This window comes from Rhopilema esculentum, chromosome 14, assembly GCF_057945365.1.
Source record: "Rhopilema esculentum isolate cy_ngs chromosome 14, ASM5794536v1, whole genome shotgun sequence".
Lineage (NCBI taxonomy): Eukaryota > Metazoa > Cnidaria > Scyphozoa > Rhizostomeae > Rhizostomatidae > Rhopilema > Rhopilema esculentum.
Window position 1 is genome coordinate 6,684,255 of NC_142828.1, and position 18,292 is coordinate 6,702,546.

At 37.7% G+C, this 18,292-nt stretch overlaps 2 protein-coding genes across 8 annotated transcripts in view; one reads left to right on the top strand and one right to left on the bottom strand.

The window, feature by feature from the left end:
* The window catches only part of LOC135695965 (uncharacterized), a 61,832-nt gene that overhangs the window by 24,143 nt on the left and 19,397 nt on the right, over nucleotides 1-18,292 (top strand). For all 6 annotated transcript variants that reach the window (XM_065215201.2, XM_065215200.2, XM_065215199.2 and 3 more), the window contains 8 exons: nucleotides 415-483; nucleotides 1,553-1,624; nucleotides 1,742-1,810; nucleotides 2,707-2,763; nucleotides 3,313-3,384; nucleotides 5,350-5,438; nucleotides 11,276-11,396; nucleotides 11,674-13,482. In XM_065215201.2, the coding sequence (XP_065071273.2) occupies nucleotides 415-483; nucleotides 1,553-1,624; nucleotides 1,742-1,810; nucleotides 2,707-2,763; nucleotides 3,313-3,384; nucleotides 5,350-5,438; nucleotides 11,276-11,396; nucleotides 11,674-13,482 (2,358 nt within the window). The remainder of the gene's footprint in view (nucleotides 1-414; nucleotides 484-1,552; nucleotides 1,625-1,741; nucleotides 1,811-2,706; nucleotides 2,764-3,312; nucleotides 3,385-5,349; nucleotides 5,439-11,275; nucleotides 11,397-11,673; nucleotides 13,483-18,292) is intronic.
* On the bottom strand, nucleotides 6,507-11,277 carry LOC135694150 (uncharacterized). Of its 2 annotated transcripts, XM_089112339.1 has the most exons (3): nucleotides 9,422-11,276; nucleotides 7,478-7,583; nucleotides 6,507-6,690 (listed from the first exon to the last, which is right to left on the bottom strand). In XM_089112339.1, the coding sequence occupies exon 1, from the start codon at nucleotides 10,663-10,665 to the stop codon at nucleotides 9,424-9,426; it is 1,242 nt and encodes a 413-aa protein (XP_088968465.1). In that variant the 5' UTR covers nucleotides 10,666-11,276; the 3' UTR covers nucleotides 6,507-6,690; nucleotides 7,478-7,583; nucleotides 9,422-9,423. The 2 variants fall into 2 exon arrangements, with proteins under 2 accessions (XP_088968465.1, XP_088968466.1); XM_089112340.1 differs by having other exon boundaries at nucleotides 7,478-11,277.

Sequence of the window (18,292 nt, forward strand, 5' to 3'; positions counted from 1 at the left end):
ACTGAAAAGGGCATTTTCGTGCTGGTAGGCCCATCGTATAGCACGGCATGACAAAATTTGTTATTCCTTTTCTTTTTTCTAATGAAATAACAAAGAAGGCAACATTTCACTGCTATACCGCCATTTTAGCAATCATATAGCCTTATTTCACCGATTCGACGATAGTCCCTTTATTTGGTTTGATACAGGATTTTATCAGAGACTTGAAAAAGAATGCCTTAATTTTATAAATATTGGTAAACAAGAATCTATTAAAAGAGCTAACGCAGTGCTCTTCTCGAAATTCTGTTAAAATCAGAGATTCTTCCACTTTTTGCTTCCTTTGATTCCACTTTATTGTCGAACTGGATATATCATACAAGGAAATCATATGCTTTAGTTATTGGTCAGCTGACGAATTCATTCATCTTACAGAAAATTACAGACATGGAGATGAAAAACAGCCTTCTAAAACAGAAACTCGATCGATATGTAAATGAAAAGGTAAACTTGAGTGCTAAAACAATTTCATAGTATCCATTTAGTTATCTGGCTACAGATAAAATTTCGTAAATGTTAATTCAATAATCTAATTTCATAAGGACAGAATTTACAGCTGGTTTTGCAATCAATTTCTCAGTGAATTAAATCAGAGAATGCGAACCAAATCGTTTTCATCATGCGTAACTTTCTTAGATTTTTCATGACATTTTCCTGACTTGACGTATCGCGATAAATTCGCGAAGTGTCAAATACATTTTGGTAGAAAAGGAACCTTTTTTGAATGCATTATTTTTTTATTGTAAAAAAAGTTGCTGCAGCTACTCGACAATATCTTTAAGCGAAATTGCCGGAAAGACTCAAATTTGGATCCTCAATACAATAGCAAACCAAAGTGAAAATTTACTGTACCATGGCAACTGTACACTGTATGTTTCAAAGCAGTTTGAACGTGAATGAAAATCTTAGACTGCTTTTACTCCCGGCCCTGTACTAAAATGTTTACATTGACAAAGTAACCGTTAGAAACGACGCAGTAAAAATTGATTGTCAAGAAAATATCTCCGTGGGGAACAGTTCCTTACAATCTCAATCTCTCTTACAATCAATCGGCTTGCATGAATCCAAATGAGTACGCATCGCATAAGAGGCTCGTCGAAATTCCGCTATGAGGCTGTTACATAACTGGCCGTTACGTACATACCTACTTAGTTAAAAACCATTGTTTTTTAGAGTAACTCTTCATTACCTTCGAATATTTGCTGCGATTTCAAGCAAAAACATCAAAAGTATGTGATTAGCGCTTATATGTGAGTGCAAAGTGCGAAAGGAAGAAACGTAAAATTGACACGCTTTACATCATGTGCTTGCAATGTAATCTCGATATGCAACACGGTCCTGTGTAAATTCGCTATTGCTGAAATTCGTTATGGGTTTTTTGCAAATGGCCCACAATTCCTTATGTGAAAGCAGCCTTAACATCTCTGTTAGAGTTTTCATCAGAATTTGGATTAAGATTTCAGTGCTGAGCACACTGTTTTTCTCTGAGTAAAACCTTTTCTTTTACTTCCAGAAAGCTGAGCTATCAGAGGATGATTTAGAAGTGTTGAGGAAGAAAGTCGAAGAATTAGAGGAAGTCAAAACGGTTTGTAGATTATTTTTGTTAACAATCTTTTTTGATCCATACCAAATATTTCGTTGCCTTTTAAAGGTTATATTTCTTTGCATAAATTTACATCGCTGATACTTTTATTGTCAATAGCGTTTGAAAGAAATGGAGAAAGCAAATGCAGAGCTTGAGTACCAAATCGAAGAAATTCGTATCCAGAAGGTATTTTTCCGTATTCATGGGGGATTTTCTTAAAATAAAGTACCTCTGAATGTAAGATTGATTCTTACAGGAGACGTTTCATGAAATTTGAGTGCGTTTGTTAAGCTTTGTTGACAACACTGTGACGAAACGCTACTGCATTGTTGCTTTTTGCAGACAACCATTTTAATTTCATGGATTTCATACTTTTAATCAACTTTGTGGAAACCACGATTACTCGCTTGCTAAATCTAGGCCAAAACAATACTTTCCCGTTATCGTAATTTTTCTAAATTATTCATAGTTTTTCGGGAAATAACGATTTAGACTGCGATATTCGTTTGCTCCCTGTTAGGATATGTATTGTAGAGAGGAAAGTATGCAGTTTTTTTTCAGCTGCGCCTCTGTAAGTGTTAATTTTTGTCTACAAATTAGTACGTTCATGCTTGCCAATATTTTTACTTTTTTTTATTATCCAGAAAATAATCCGGCAGCAAAACTGGATTTCATGTTGAGATCAAAGCCCAACGCTTTGTCGGAAGTTTCTTCCAAAATCCAAACCTTCCTAGGCCAAAATATCTCCTTTTGTGAGAGGTTTTTATTCAATACTGAGTGGTTTTTCAGAGTCTATCTTGTTTTTGTATTTGTTACTACCTAGCTTCCGAAGGCATTTTTTGGATACTGAGAAGCTATGCTTTCTCTCCATGTGACCAAACCTAGTGACTTCTACAGTATGTCAGACTAGCAAGTCTTTGATTATGATTCTCAGACTTCTTTCCGGCATTCTTACTGAAAAAATTGGTTGTACGCTTTCATATTCGCTAAACCGAACGAACGAAAACTAGATCTAGCAGCTTTAGGTCAACTCAGATTCAGTTGATGTATCTTCCACTCATAGAGATTATCTCACTTTACAGAAAGCCAAAGATATTATTGGAGATGTTATGTACAATTTACCACATTCACTGGAAGCTGTGAGTGTGCCTCAATTTCTTTATTGTAGGAATAAAAGTCAATTTATTAACGTAGATGGTGAGGCTGTTTTATCTTGGAATAAAACAAACCTGAAAACAAGCTGAAAACAAACCAATGAATTGTTCTCTGTTGTGACATTGTATTATCGATTGCTTGTCAACCAAAGTAAATTTAAATAAAAATAAATATAGAGAAAGTATTGTAAAACTAATTTACCGTTTAAAAGATTTTCGATTCTCTCTCAATTTTTCATTTTAAAGCAAAGATTTAATATGTACGTTTGACTGTCAATTATTTTGAAAAGGCTCAGTACTTTTCTTTGGAATGACGTTTTTGTCAACAAAACTATTACATATCTCTCGCTTAAATATCGATGTATTTCAGTCATATAATGCTAGAAAATATTGAAACGGCGACAAAGTGACTGCTTTCATTTTTACACAAATTTTAAATTATCTGTATTTTTGGACAATTTTTAAACTCTGTTTCAAAACCGAACGATCGATAAAGGTTCCAGTGATGTGTCATAATTGCCTTGTCTTCTGTAGGAAATTCAAAACCTTGACGAAGAAAAGAAATTATTATCAGCAGAATTGGAAGAACTACGGACAAGTTCAAAGGTATGAAACTCTAGTTGCTTGTGTCTGTTTTCAGTCTTAGAAGAAATTCTTATTCTGTCAAAATTGTTAACGATAGCCATGCTCAGAATATGTTTCATCACATACTGTTTTATTTCTAGCTCAGTTTGAAACTTTTGTGAATCATGCAATCGTGACCTTCAGATTTTATGCTGTCTTTCGCATTGGATGTCATTATGACATTTTTCATATCTAGAAGATATGCATTGAGACAGTCAATGGAGTAAGGAGTCAGGACCATGTATTTGTTTTGTTCGTTACCGTCCGGTTCGGCGTATTTCTAAAGCATATTAAGATTCACTGGATATGTCCGCATTGAGGACCTTAAGTCAATTCGTTGACATTGCTAAGAGAAAAGAAGGAACTAATTATCCATAGGCTCCATAAAATGGAAGATAGAAGACAATAAAATTATACAATTTGGTTTATCGGGAAATCCCCACGAATATAGATTTATGGCAATAAGCTATAAAGCAGAATTAAGTCTCGTGTCCGGTAATGTTCTTTGTTCATGGTAACAGCAATCAGTATTACTGCTTTTTGTTGAAATTAAATAACGATTGTAAGTACAATTCATGGTGGAAAATATTTTTTATTGTGTTCTTTTTCCGCAATGATTGGGACATTAAAATGCAGGTGTTATAGTGAGTTTCAAGATTTCCTAGTCAAACCTCAAAGCTAAATCGGAAAGGCCTATTGGTCAGCTTCAAAATTACCCAGGAATGATTAATGAATAGTATTTGCAATATTACTTGAATAATATCAGGTAGTAATAATTGCCATAGAGCAAAGACAAGGAAAGATTTTGATAAATATACGATATGAAAATGTAGGGGATGAAAACCCACCCGGCCATGAAACCGGGCGCTCGAAGGAAGCTTTTCATGCATAAAGTTCTACAGGAATTCTTTTTTGAAATATATATAACCCTCGCATAATGCAACTTTGTTTCTATTTATGTTCATCAAAACATTTATCAACTAAAGTAAAAGCTTTTTGTCTGCTGTAATGCCTTGTATACATTAAAAAGGTTTCCTACCGAAGAACTCTTGAGAATGTATTGAAAGTTCTTCTTTGAAAAAATTTTGCAGTTTTCATCTAGCTCAAGAATCCTTGTTATAATAAACAGATTTCTTGAACATTGCTACAAATTCTTGCTATTTCGGTTTGCACAAGACCTGAACTTTATATTGCATATCATGGTGATTTAACTAATTAAAATATTTATTGTCTTATGCTTTTCGCGATTGGCTTCTTCTCAGAGTTCAGACCTATATCTTTTGCGTATAGTTTGTTATAAACTTCAAAGGATCAAAATTGTGACCTTTAAGTCTCTCTTTTGAATATTGTTGAATTATAATGCCTTAATCCATCACCCAAAGGTAACAGCTACCTCAAATTTGTTTGCATTTGTAGTAATTTCTACTTCAACATTCCAATTATAAATATCTTCACCTGTTAGTATCATTGTATCTAAGACACTATTCCAGATCAAATAAGGCATTTGTACAATAAGGAAAATTTTTAGCCACCAAAGCAGAGAATTACTCCAAGTGGAAGTAAAATTGCTTAATCCTTTTAAATGTAGCTTATTGAGTTAGAATGACATGAATTGCTGTCTATTTTTGTTTATATCTTACTTCAGTTTACATAAAACTGGAAACATAATACTTCTGTTTTTAGAGCTGGACTCTTGTGCATGATTTTGTCGGGTCGCAGGAAAGAATTTTTTTCATGGCCTGATATTTAGTTTTGCTGCAGTGGATTCCTGCTGAAATTTTTAAAATGTAGTGTGAAAATTTGTTAAGTATCTGGCCTAAGGTTGTCACCTGTCGTCCATGGTCCCTTTTTGATGTTAGCATTAACTGTAAGAATTTATAAAGACAAAATCCACTTCCGGCGGTACTGATCTGTTCGAAAAAATCACTCAGAAAAACTTTGTCATAGGAAATACAGCCACTGGCCAGAAAGACAGAAATCGAGGTGAAAGAAGAGCGCTCTACACAGACAGACTCTGTTGATGACACGCCATGGCAGTACGTGTTTAGTTGTTTTCCTTCCTTCGTTGCTGATTATCTTTCATGTTCCACGTGCATTATTCTGTTAGGTGCTATTTTCATCTTCAACTTAAGCAGAAATCATGTGCTTGATTGACTGATAACAAATCTCATTGCGAAAAAATTGAGCAACAGTGCTTTGTGTTTTTCCTATTTGTGCTGCGAAAGCCAAGCTTATCAATGCTCTGTCGTCCTGTTAAATAAGGCGGCAACATGTTTAAAGATTTGGCAGCGATATATAAATGAAGCGTGCGTCAGAATTTAAATAATTATTCTGGAAATTCGCTTCTCAACACTTAAGGTTTCTGGTCGCCATTTACTTGAGGTAAAATTGCTATTTTTCTTTTACAAAACTTTGAAAAAATGTTTGTTATTCTAATACTGGAATTATAGATCATGACGGATTTTGAATAACGACATGCAGATTTTCTTTCGTTGCAAAAATACAATTAAAATGGTGCATGTAACTCGTCTTTTGCGTTATTTATTTACTATTTGATAGTTCTATGTTTAAATTTGTCATTAGGCTATGCTTCTATTGTTTAAAGAAGGTTAAACCAAACTACGTTTAACTATCTCATTTTGATTTAATTTCTTGAAAGTTATCGGAGGTCGTGCTCGGCCTAACATTTCAATGAAATAGACGTAATGTTTTTGCGATACACGTTTAATTAAAAAATTAAACAAACCTTGGTGTAGTTTGATGTAGATTATTTTCCATACCTAGAACCAAACGACGTGGGATTTATACGAGCAACGCGCGGCGTTCGACCTGATTCAAAGACATACCAGTGGAGCCTGCCAGTCCTGAAAATGAACACTAGAAAAAGGGGAAAATACATAATTATTTGGGTCGGGTGGGCGTATAAATCCCACGTCGTTTGGTTCTAGGTATGGAAAATAATCTACATCAAACTACACCAAGGTTTGTTTAATTTTTTAATTATTTTCCATAACTAGAACCCAAACTCCTTTCGGTATTTATACGAGACTTCAAAGAGACTGGCAATGTGTTGATCAAGAAGACTTGAACTGAGAAATGATCGATTGTACGCACACAAATAATCAATATTAACAATCAAAATTGGCTAAAATGCTACTACCAAAGTTACTTTCATGAATTGTCTTATTATAAAAACGTCCAAAAGTACTCGAATTCGACCATCCTGCAGCTTTGTTTATAGCTGTTAGCGATAGGCCAATACTTCGTGCCTTGGATGTTGATGCAGCCCTAGTAGAGTGAGAGGTAAATACATTAATATCAATTCCTGCCAATTGCAAAGTGGTTCTCACCCAACGTGAAATGGTCGAGGTGCAAACAGATTGATGAGGAGATTTATAACTCACAAACAATTTCACTCTCGGACCACGTAGAGAGAATGATCTAAACAAGTACTGCTGTGTGTTAAATACAGGACAAATAGCCTTGCTATCAGGGAATGCACGGAAATCAAGAGGTGACTGATGAAAACCAGGTCTAGTTGTTTTGAGAACTTGATCAATATAACAAACAACTCTGTCATCAGAAACATCCATAAGTCTGATGTCAATAGCAGCAAATGTTTGGTCTCTCTGTCCTGATAGAAGACAAAACAATGTTACAAGACGAAAGGTAAGCATTTTAAATGGAATAGCATCTGCATCACCTAGGCCCTTTAGATACTGTAACACAACATCAACATCATAAGTGTTAACATGCTTAGGAATACTCGGCCGTATGTTAAACATCCCTCGCAGTAATCTCTTAACGAGTGGATTGTTACCAAATGACGAACTTGTATCTGGTGTCATAATATTGGATAATGCTGAACGAGCAGTGTTCATAGCAGAGTAGCCCAAATTATGTTTGTTAAATAGTTCTGTTAGGAAGTTAATTCCATGATTAATAGAATAATGTGTGGGACATATGTCCACTCTTTGACAGTAAACAAACCATCTGTCTAAATAGGTAGAATATTGTTTTGAAGTACCAGATGACCAAGATGAATCAATTATATATTTGGCTTCAGATGATATACCTATTGGTAATCTTTTGTTCCAGATATCATGCCAGCTAGCAGTTGCAGAGACTTCTGTAGTGGGTGCACAGCTTGTGGACGGTTTGGCAGTAACATTAGATGCTTGCTGGAAGGAATAACAATTCGTTCAGAAATCAACATTCTATTGTACAGAGAATACCAGGGACTATATGGCCAATTAGGAACAATTAGAAGACCAGTTGCATTGTCAGAACAAATCTTTTGTAAAACATTAGGAATAATTGCAAATGGTGGAAAGGCATAAAATTTAATGGTTGACCAGCTAAATGTAAACGAATCAATTGCTGAAGCCTCTGGATCTGGCCAAAACGATGCAAAAGGCTTAAATTGGCAATTGATTCTAGAGGCAAATAAATCAATGTCTAAGGTAACATTTAATTTTTTGATTACAAATTTAAACACAGATGGATTTAACTGCCATTCTGTTCGAAGCTCATAGTTTCTAGATTCAGCATCAGCTAAATAGTTCTGAACTCCTGGGATGAAGGACACAGATATGCAGTTTTGATTCTGGATAGCCCAATTCCAAATTTGCTTCACTTCTTCATTACAAGCCAAAGAACGACAGGATCCCATATTTTTAATGCTGTGTACTGCATTCATATTATCAGTCAAAATTTTAACATGTGTATTCCTTTGGTCAATCAAAGAAGTTAGCCCATACAAAATAGCCTTTAGCTCAAGCACATTAATATGGAGTTGTTGCTCATGGAGATTCCAAACCCCTCTTGTCCTTGTACTGCCTAAGACAGCTCCCCAACCAGTAGATGAGGCATCAGTAGCAATAACCATTTCAGGATTAGAGATTGCCATGTCATTAAATGAGCTTTCAACATTATCAATCCACCATCTTAAGTCATCATAGGCTGTTTTAGACAGTGACATTGCATGGTCAAAATTGCCCTTAGAAATAGCTAGTGCCTGAATTTTGTCATTTTCTAATGATCTATAGTGTAAAGGCCCAAATTTAACAGCAGGGAATGTGCTCACAATTAAGCCTATCACTGATGCAACATCTCTTATTGATAGGTTATTAGACATACACAATTTGGAACATTTATCTTTAATTTTCAATACTTTGGTTGATGGGAGGGTGACATTCATTGTTTCTGAATTGATAGTAAATCCTAGATAGGTAACACACTTAGAAGGAATAAAATTAGATTTTTTAGGATGAATAACAAAACCTAAAAAATCCAATAATTTGATTGTTTCAACAGTAGCTTTAATACAAGCATCATATGATTCATCAATTATTATGATATCATCAATATATGCTGAAACAATGAAACCTTGCTTTCTCAAGAACGCTAAAGCAGGTTTTAATAATTTTGTAAACTTCCTTGGACCAGAACATAATCCATTTGGTAACGCTAAGAACTTAAACAGTTTGTCTTGATACTTGAACTTCAGATACTTTTGACAGGATTCAGATATGGCTACTGAATAATAAGCATCCTTTATATCTACAGTACACATAAAACAATTTTGTCTAACTAATTTGATAACCTTGTCAAAGGTGTCCATCTTAAAATGCATATATGGCATAGACTCGTTCAATTTCCGCAAATTAAGAATAAGTCTAAAAGAATCACCATCTTTTGGGACAAGAAAAATTGGGGAGATAAATTCATCTCCTTCATGATCACATTCTGTTATAACATGTTTATCCTGTAATGTTTTAATCTCTGCTAGAATAAACTCATTTTCTTCAGCTGAAAATGGCACAGCATAATTTCTCTCAAAATTGAGAGGCAATGAGAATTCAAGCTGTAAACCAGCTACAGTTTGTAAAGTTTCAAAGTCACTAGTGACAGTATACCAACGTTCCAGATGATTTTTAAGTGCACCTGCTCTAAATGTGTCAATCTTGTACAAAAGATATTTTGTCAGTTTAGGGAGAAATGAAATGAAATTATTTACATTTATCCCTTGTAGGGCTTCTGCTTCCGCCGATATGGACGAGACTTCTGGCCTTTCTCTAAAAAAGACTGCTGAGTAGGGCCATTATAAAAAGAGTGCTGTGTTCGCCTATTAAACACTGGTATCTGCCTATCATGTTGTCTATACCTAGTAGACTGAGGCATCGGTTGAGTAGCAGCAGAGGCAAGACGTTTAGACTCCCTTTCTTGCTTCAGGCGTTTTTCAATGTCGTCTCCAAACAAATGGTTTGAGACTTCACGAGTAGGGTCACATAGTCCCTGTACATCCTTGTTAAGTATAGGTCTTATATTAAGCCTTCGTAAATTTGAGATATTGACACTGGCATTAGAAAGAACAGATAGTGCATCAAAGGCTTTCAAAACAATAGCCTTTGTGTCAATAAGGCTATGATTCTTTTCTGCAAGAAGTAAATCATCAGCCAAAGTTGAAATTATGTGGGAGGATTTAGCAACAGAATGATGAACATCATATAATTTCCTCTCCCTAGCCAAAACAGAATCCTTAAATGAAGGCATTTTCATTATCAACTTTGGCATAGCTGGAACAGAAATACTCTCAAGGTTAAGAGGGTGCTTGTGCCTCTTAAAAACCTGAGCAACTGCTTTTCTGCTGGGATTTTTCCACTGTTCCTCAATTTTTGAGGCCAGCTTATCAGAGGAAAGACCCTTGCCTTTCTTGTCTAAAACTGCCTCGGATAACTCATTATCAACAAAGTCCAAGACTTCTTCTTCCATATTAAGATCTGGGACAGATGCCTCAGAATTTACTGTGGAAGGCACATGAAACAACGAGTCAATATCCACTCGCTTTGAACGTTTGGATGATATAGCATCCTGATTTTCAACGGAAGAAAAAGCTTCCGGATAGCATTTTGTGTGAGACACAGAATCGTGCTCAAATGAATTATGGGTCTGACATACAGACATTTCATCATAAGACCTCTTGCGACGAGTTGGTGAATGCTGGTCAGGTCTTACAGCTGTGCAGGAAGAACTCCGCTCTTTATCCCTGCCTATATTATGATTAACGAACTCTTTAAAAAGTCCAGTCAATTCGTTTAAATCTCTTCGTACATTCAATAAATCTAACGACGAATGCGTATGAAGAAAACCTGGTTGTGTTTCGGAAGAACACCCAGGATCGACTTCGACTCCTGAACCTTGCACGTGTGGGGTCAGAGGTCGAAGGTCACTAGTAGCATACAAATTATCTTGGTTATCCATAACTAAAAAACAAATTGTAACTAGTGTAAATATCCACGTTAGATGTAGCTTGAAAATAAAAATGGAATACGATAAATTCAAAACGAGAAAAGTAAAATACCGACTTGTTCAAACACGTGGCTCCACTGGCTTCTTATCAGCTCGAAACACCAACAGGTTGAAGGTCGAACGCCGCGCGTTGCTCGTATAAATACCGAAAGGAGTTTGGGTTCTAGTTATGGAAAATAATTGCCATACAGTCTGTATGTGATCTCGGTTTCACGTGAAATGGCTCCCAGGATACAGGGTTACGGTGCAATAGCATACCATATATTCATCCGTTTACACAGTGACACTGATGAATCTGTATGAGACATTAAACCATATTATGTAAAGGACTAGATGCGATACGTTTGGAAACGGATAGACAACTACTACAAAAAATTGAAAATGGTTGTCTGAAGGTCAACTGACGATCAACATTTTATTATTCACTCATTTTTCGATTAAATTTTAACTGCATTAAACACTAAAATGTTGCTAGATAAAAAACTTCAAAATTTGGATACCTGATATCTGAAACTGGTTTATATCTGTCTGATAAATATAATGATTAATCAATACCTTTTAGTAAGTACATGTCCCCTCGATCTGAACGGAGTTTGTCAAGAAACGACAGCGGATTGACACCTAGATCGCAAGTTGATGAAGCTACACAGATGCCAAGAGTACGCGAACCAACCCAAAAACCGGTATGCTTATTGTTCTTGTGGCATCTCTTATTTTACTGTAAACAGAATGTGTAATAATTGTACTTATTATTGGTTACATAAGTAGTTAAAATCATTGCAAACTAGAGATATGATTCGGTAAATGTCCTCTTTTGGATTTTTCAGATTCCAAATATTGATTTGAATACTTTTATTACCATTTTCTTGATGCGCAATATCAAAAAATCAATTTTGTGCCAGTTTTTTCTATGATTTGTTAGAATACGAAATTTTGTCATTATTTCAATTCGTTTTCCAGGATAAAATAGCGTTTGAAGAGCACTTGAAATCAGCGCCTCATCACAAGGTTTCAGACGATTTTGACTTCGACATCATTCCATCTGCGGACGACAAATATGTTTCAAATTTAACAGAATCCAGCATCAAAACGGAAATGTTTAATTCGTCAGTCGAATCTCTCTTTCAATTCGTCGACCGAATTCTAGAAGAGGCCACGATACGCGCAAAAGAGACTATAAAAGAAGAGTACAGCATGGTTTCCCCAACATTACAATCTCCTGATAATGACCCAGCTGGTTTTCATTTAGCTAATGGACCCGGAGAAATGCTTGATATATATCTGGAGCATTATGATAAGGTCCAGAAGTCACCCATCAATAAAGGACACCGGTCAGTAGAAAATTACCGGTCCGAAGATGCCAGAAATTCACCAGAATACGTCGAGGTTGATATTCCAGAAATCAGGAATTCTTCAACATGTTTCAGTCCTGATTTTGAATTCGACCCTCTTCAAATTGAAACTTCCTCAGTAGATGAAAACTCGTGCCCAAGACAGACGCCTCCAGAAGGAAGCATAAATTTGCTAGCAGCTCATACCATTAGCTGTGAGCATGAGGAATATAGATTGAATTTAGGTGTCGATGGATCCAGGGTAGAAGATAGCGATTCTCGAGATACAGAAGAAATTAAAAGCGCTTTGCCTAAAAACTCACAGGAGCCAGACAAGGCTGATAGTAGGAGAATACAACATAATCGAACACAGTCTTCGCAAAGTGTTGCGTCAGATGACGTAAACGAATTGCTCGCATATGGTGCTCTGCTGCGGCAAGGAAACGACAATAATGTTTCTGATTCACCAGCAGAAGTTACCCTTGTGAAGGAGCCTGAAGCGGTGTGTGTTGATTATGACGAAAGTTTTGCCGTGGAAAACAGCATTGCTGAAACCAGTGGTGATTTGACAATAACCAGCATTAACGTGGATAATGAAGCTTTAAGTAAGAGTGGAACATCTGTACCCGAGAAAGGTGAGTCTCATCGCATGGTTGACTTTTATCGCGAGCTGCCAGTTCCAAACTACGACTGTCAACGTTTAGAAAGTAGTAGGAGTTTCGACGATAGTCTCGTTTTCAATGCCAGTAATATTGATGCTGACAGCGATTTTCCTAGCCGTCTAAACCTAACAGACGATGGTAGTTATCTGTCAAACTCAGAGAGGTGTTCTCCGTCTCACCGCGGAAGAGCCTGCAGGCCTCGCAGCGTTCCAACGACGTACTGCCAATTCTTATCTACGCCTTCAGCTAGACAAAAACGGAGACAATCTCGATTTATAAGCAGTCCATTTTTGAATGACGGTGACGGAACAAGGGAGCAAGAAATGTATAGATCACGGTCTTTCTCACCATCCAGTAGTAAGCGCCTAAGCGATAGAAAGCGCCTAAGGTCTTGGTCGGCTGGGGAGGTACTTTCTGCTGACCGTAAAAGCGGAGGAAACAAACCACCCACGGCGCTGGAGCTATGGGATTCGGAAGCTAAGGAGAACCATTTGCTGTCGTCTAACCGCCATCCAAGCATTAAGCGATCTAAAAGCAATCCAGTTATGTACGAGGGTATCCAAAGTAAGGCCGAAAGAAGTCAAATAGGCACAAGAAGAGCCTTCCCCCCTCCTCCGGTGATGCCAAAGCCGTCAACAAAAAGCCAGCTTCAACGTCAGACTGATCTGCAGACGTCAGACCGATCAAGGAAAGGAGTCTGGGACGAGAGTGATGCATTGAGGAAAGAGCTGAGCATGATGAAAGAAGAATGTGCGTCGTTGGAGCGACAGATCCAGGTTAGTACTTTTCATATCTTGTTTGAATTTTACAGACAGTTTAGTTTAATTGAATTGGCAGTAAATTGGCTCAAATCACGTGTAAACTGACATAGTGGTTAGATTCAATTTTTGCAAATATTTTATTACTGTTGTTCTGAGAGGACAAATTAATGGTCACAGGTTAAAACAAATATTACAAAAAAATCAAACAGAAAGTTGCAAGTTAAACTGACTCGCTGAAGTTATGGCTCAAGATGCGCACCTAAAATGTGCTTTTCTTTTATTATAAATACTTCTTAGAAGATCTACAATCACGGACAATATTGTTGAGACAAAATGCAATTTTGTTATTTTCTACTTTCCGTTAACTTTGTGACTTCGAACCCCAAACCCCCCCCCCCCCCCCTCTTCCCTCGAATCAATGTTGATTTTGTAGTTCTATCATTTCTCCTTAAAAATCATTCATTCAACATTGAATCGGGGAAGGGCAAAAGTTATTTTTCAAAGGAAAGAGAAAACATCAATTTTCTTTTAAAAGTCTGAACTATTTTTGTCCGGGATTGTAGGTGTTGTAGTAATTTGCTTTGATGTCATTGGCAGAACCTTAGCCAGATCAAGAAGGCAGTATTGCACTGATCGGAGATGCTAGTTTAGAGTTCGATGAAACAGTCCTACGTTCTGTAAGCAACTGCTTTGCTTCCTCATAGTGCTCTGATTGTTAAAATGGACGGCAGGGGAATTGCAACGACCAACGCCCCCTTTAACCTAGAAGCCACTAACTTAAAAATGATTAGATTGAGCTTCTCTTTATCCACCTATTTTTTAAAAAAATAAATAGCTTATTTCTAAGTTTGGTTAGAAAATGGATTACAGAATACTGTCACGGCATTGATGAAACCTGAGCCTTCCATTCTGGGGCCTTATCGAGCTCATAGTGGTATTTAAATGGTTTTTGCCTGTTGAAAAGTTTTCGAAGAAATTCCAAGCACCATGAATTGGCAATGAACGCCTATGATTAAATTGTTTTTTTTTTAATTTTCTTAGACTTCGTCATCCAAATCCTTGTTTTCTTCATTGGCATGTCTGTTTAACCTGCCCACATCTTGAGCTACATTTACGTAGTGTCTATGTGGCTGTTATGATTCCTGGCGCATTCTCCCTGATTGTCTTGTTTGAGAAAAATAGTATTTATTCTTTTTAAATTTTAAATTTCAGTCAGTTTTCTCATTTCATAACAACAATCCTCCAACGCTTAACCACGCCTTTCACCTAAACTTCACACTTGCAAGTTTGACACCGACTACGCCAGCTTTCTGACTAAATAGAAAGGGAGAGTAGGACAAGACTTTAGTCACAGCCTAATCTTGTAGTATAACTCTATCCTACATAAATACTTTAATATGTAGAACAGGCCAGGTTGCAAATTAGATATGCAACTAGAAATGTTCTGAAACGTGGATTGTTCCACTGTTGGTTTACAATTGATAAGCAAGTTACCAAATCGGCCATTAATGTAGCAATTATCATGGTATCCAGCTGTCTCTCTTGAAAAATTACTTCGTTATCTCAAAAGTCCCCCATTGACCTTGACTCGCCTTTCCATTCCATTGGTTTAGATCTTTAATCACACATCAACTTTGTCTTTTCACTTTTGATGGACATTTACTACATCCTACTGCGTAACTGCGTGAACTCACAAGTCAAAATCGAACAAAGAATATTTAGTCAAATAGAAACAATTACAGACGCTTATCCTCTAATGTGAGCCTGTTAGATACTGAAATATTTCAATGTTAAGTATTTTACTTGTATCAGGAAGTCATTGCTGATCTCAAGAGTTGCCAGGGAATTGTCCTGCCTTTTACCTGCAACATTTGACTCGAGCTTTTCTACTATTTCTAGGATTACCTCGTTCCCAGTGCCTGTAATACCTTATCTGCAACCGTCAGGGGTTAAAAAGCCTAAAATATTCTCCACTAGGCTTGAATATAACGCTACTGGGTCCAGTCGTGGGATTCAGCCCTGAATGTGTTTCAGCCAAGACCCTACGAAAAAGCGCCAGACACAAGAGGGCAACTAGAAAGACCACGGGTCACTCTTATCACTATAGATCCATTATCAATGCAAAACTCAGCATCCTCAATATGAAAGGCATTATAGCGAACGCCCTGTACTGCAAACGCGACAGTGGTGAATTTTTAATGTTGTCTGCAGCTAGTTTTCAAGATTAATGACATTTATTTTAACAATGTTACTCCTTGCATTTTGTCGCATCACAGGTTGCATTGTTGATTTAGGACAAAATATAGATACAATAAAGAGGTAAAATCATTAATTGATGAAACCAATAGACATCCCGATATAGAGGCAATTGGCAATTGTCTAATAAGGAATAAGATTCGGTTAAAAAGGATGAACCATTATGATTGCAGGCCATTCCTATCATGATTAAGATGCACTTTCTTTCAGGAGCATTTTGTTGTAAACCCATTTAAAACTCAAATTTCCAGTCGTTAATTAAGGCAGTCAGTTATCAAGCGACTGTAATTTGTTTCAAATTGCAATTAAAAATAAGATGTTGGCATCCCAGGTGGCCTAAGTGGTGTTTCATGTCTGATACCGGTTGGTTTCGCGTAACTCGTAGCGAGCTCCGTCGAAACTTTGAAGGACTGAAATCGATGCGCCGCTGATTTGTTAGTTGTGTTATATCTGCAAAGAAACTTTTCAAGATCTTCTGCAAGGCATTACGGGGTCAAAGCATCGGGGTATTGCAAAGATCGTCCCAAGCATCGTCGTTGCCATGGGATTCCAATGTAATTTGAATCGAGGCTCGGTAGGGCAACACCCGTTCTCGCCTTTCATTAATTATTCAAGCGCTTCCCTGCCTAATGAAATATTCAAGAGGCATTATTCTAATTTGTTTTGAGTGTGGAACCCATTAGGGTAGTAGAGTATGAGAGTATCCAGTGTAAGCATCCTAAATCCAGGCTCTTTATGGTTTGAGTAGTGGAGAGAAACTAAAAGCCACGTCGGTTTTATTGCTTATACCAAAGTTTGGGTTTTTAGAGCTAGCGCAATGAGTTACAGCACAAGGCGATCACGTTATGGCAGTGCCTCGATGTATGAAGGGGGTTATCTTTCGGATGGTGGATACCATACGCATGGGTCTGATACAAGACTTAATAAAACCCGCTCGATGGAAGACCTTACATCAACTAGAGGTCGTGTTTATGGTCATAGTGCTTCAAATTCAAGATCGACTGGAAATGCCTATGGTGGAACTGGCTCTGGTAGTCGTTATCTTAGCACAAACGATAAACCTAATGTTGGATTTAGGGGAGATAACCGCAGGTTGTATGCATCAAGTGGGTATGGCAGTAGAGACGATCTTACTAGAAGAGGCCTGTATGAGTCCAAAGGTGGCAGCACGGATAATTTAAGTAGTGTACTCAGAGGGAACGCCGGCGATGCTCGTTTCTCTAGTTCAAAACTGTCTGAAGGTTACCGGACACGTGATTCCGGTACAAAAATTGGCGGAATCCTCCACGGAGGAGCCGGGAATCAGTCTGACTCCGAGCAGAATAAAGTGAGATACAGAATCTCTGGAGAAATTGTACGCTCAAATTCGCCACAAGACCGCATGCGAGGCTACAGCAGTGATACTGGTGTCGCCAGTCAAGCTCATGTCGGTGATTCGCGATACAGCAATGAAGCGGTGCGTGGATACAAAGATAGAACATCCCGCTTTGGGCTTCAAAATCGAAGTGATTCAGGCTATAAAGGTTATCAGTGGCGCTCCAAATCATCAGAAAGGAACGATATAGAATACAGACTTCAAGGAGGTGCTGATAGGCAGGTACTCAATGAGCCAGTACAGTCTACAGGATATCCAGGAGGTCAAGGGGCGGGCCGAATGCCTGAAGATGGCCCGCGCGGACGCTCTCCAGACAGAAGTGACTACAGATTAGACCCCTATAGGGCTCGTTCAAGAAGTGCAAGTCCCATGCATAGACCAACTTCTGGTGCAATGGGTAAAATAGGGTCACCAAGTAGAAAACCGAGAAAAGCCTCGAGTAGTTCTAATCTTGCCCGTGGGGCTAGGCCTAGGATCGATGTAGACGACCCCGCTTCGTTTCCCGTTTGCAGCAGATGGCCTAACTGCACTGTGTGCTCTATTGACATACCTAGCAGCCAAGTCGTGAGTCATATTTTGTTTTATTTTTTGCCAAAGTTTCGTTTTTGCATTCAGGAATAGGAGTGAAACAAGAAGAAAATTTTATACACTAACTACGATAACCTGCTTCAACCCGCATATTTTCTCCTCGCATGTCAATGTAGGACCTTTGTTTTGGACTTTTGCCGCATTATGCAGGGCCCCTGACGAAGGGGACGGGGGTTCGGGGGCCATAGCCTTCCACTTTCTAAAAAATTTTCAAAATATTTTGTTATGACTGTTAAATTTTCCCTTGCCCCCTCCCCACCCCCACTTTCAAACCTGCGCCGTTGCCCATGTTATGTCAAATTAATCGCAGAAACATGAGCGTTTAAACGTGTATGGAACAAATTCTTCCACATAAGCTTTTGTGAAACATTTTTGCTAAAATTGGGCAATTGTTTGGCGGAATATGACATTTTTTGGTTTTGGGCAAGCCCGGTGATTTGCGAGTATCTTATCTGAGCGGCCTTTCCTCTTCTGTCTCATTATAATCCGTATCCAACTACTGAGATAAACTTTCCGAGTCATGTCGCATTTGGGGAAAGGGGGTGCTGTTGTCGGCAGTCCTGTATTTTTTGCCATTGCACTAGTTGTACATTACCACACAGTCCT